Here is a 1,377-nt window from a genome sequence, read left to right on the forward strand (position 1 = left end):
TTATTAATGATACTATCCCTGAGGGGGAGGAGTCTGTCACTATTGGGTGGAGCCTGTCATCGTCCACACCCAGTGTGATACTAATGGACCCCATCACATCAACCATCACCATAACTTGTAAGTTTAGTCTTTTCTGTACAGTATAGCCTCTCTTAATGGACACTCTCTATAGCGTACACCTCCATTTAACGGACAGCACCTAGTGTACCAATTACATTCCTTACTGTATAAAATAACCTCCACATAAAGGACACCTCTGTATAACAGAGACACAGTGTCCATTATATAGAGGCTAGTCAGTACATTATACATGATTCTTTCTCTTCCTCCTATAGCTCAGTTACTAGTATCAGTGTTAAATGATTCTATGATATCAGTGGCTGAAGGAGCAGCTGTTAAGATATGTTTGATGTTGAATGGAGTGGGCGGAGTCATTGGTGTTAATGTTAGCTATTCTATTTGTGGAAACACTAGTGGTGAGCTAATTGATAATTACATGTACATTGTATCTTCTTCACTTAATTGTTTTAAAATCTACTTTTCTAAATTATTATTAGATTATTCTGGTCTAGCACCATCAGGAAATATTGGTTTCACCACTGATGTATCTTGTATCACATTAACTATTACAAATGATAGTATCATTGGGAATAATAGATCAATAAATATTCAATTTGGATCAGTAACTGGAGCTACGCTGTCTCCTAATAATAATACAATAGAGATCAATATAATGGATAATACTGGTTAGTATCAGTGTTAATACATCAGTGTTAGTATCAGTGTTAATGTATCAGTGTTAGTATCAGTCTTAATGTATCAGTGTTATTGCTAATATTTCATTTATGTAGATGTATCAGTGTCAATCAATTCTTCAGTAACAGTATATGACAATTCCTCATCAGTTGAATTATGTGCAACATTAAGTAATGATAATATAACCTTTGATGGAGATAGTCCGACACTTTCAGCCACTACTGAAGGAAATGCTACCTCAGGTAGTCTATGTAGTAACATTATTAGTATGTGGTTTTTATTTATTTATTATTGTACATGTACTGTAGATGTGGATTATAGCCTTGTTTCAATGGATGTCATTCCAAATGTTCCTGGTTGTGGATCAGTATCAATATTGAATAATGGCACTGTTAGGGGGGATAGACTACTGACTATCAACTGGACACTAATGTCTTTACCTCAAATCAGTGGTGACAGGATCAGTCTTGATACTGAATTAACTGATATTAATATCATTGATACTGATTGTAAGTGTTAACGTGTTGGTAACACCATACATTCACCTGTAACTTTAATTGTCACTGACTTTATGATCAAATTTTATAAAATAATAACTTTCATGCATCTTTCATTTATTGT

The 1,377-nt window shown here is 34.1% G+C and overlaps 1 protein-coding gene across 1 annotated transcript; it reads left to right on the forward strand.

Moving 5' to 3' along the window:
• The first annotated feature begins 6 nt into the window (after nt 1-6).
• On the forward strand, nt 7-1,320 carry LOC109593018 (uncharacterized). Its single transcript, XM_020008289.1, has 5 exons — nt 7-117; nt 336-476; nt 558-746; nt 852-998; nt 1,065-1,320. Exons 1-5 carry the CDS (start codon nt 84-86, stop codon nt 1,274-1,276), a joined length of 723 nt encoding a protein of 240 aa, XP_019863848.1. The 5' UTR covers nt 7-83; the 3' UTR covers nt 1,277-1,320.
• Nucleotides 1,321-1,377: the final 57 nt, after the last annotated feature.

This window comes from Amphimedon queenslandica, unplaced genomic scaffold, assembly GCF_000090795.2.
Source record: "Amphimedon queenslandica unplaced genomic scaffold, v1.1 AMPQUscaffold_3155_Cont24846, whole genome shotgun sequence".
NCBI lineage: Eukaryota > Metazoa > Porifera > Demospongiae > Haplosclerida > Niphatidae > Amphimedon > Amphimedon queenslandica.

Excerpts from the sequence above, each read along its gene's own strand:
- LOC109593018 (XM_020008289.1), top strand. The coding sequence starts at position 84 with ATGGACCCCATCACATCAACCATCACCATAACTT. Across the intron at positions 118-335 it reads ATCAACCATCACCATAACTT|CTCAGTTACTAGTATCAGTG; the intron begins GTAAGTTTAGTC and ends TTCCTCCTATAG. Across the intron at positions 999-1,064 it reads TGAAGGAAATGCTACCTCAG|ATGTGGATTATAGCCTTGTT; the intron begins GTAGTCTATGTA and ends CATGTACTGTAG.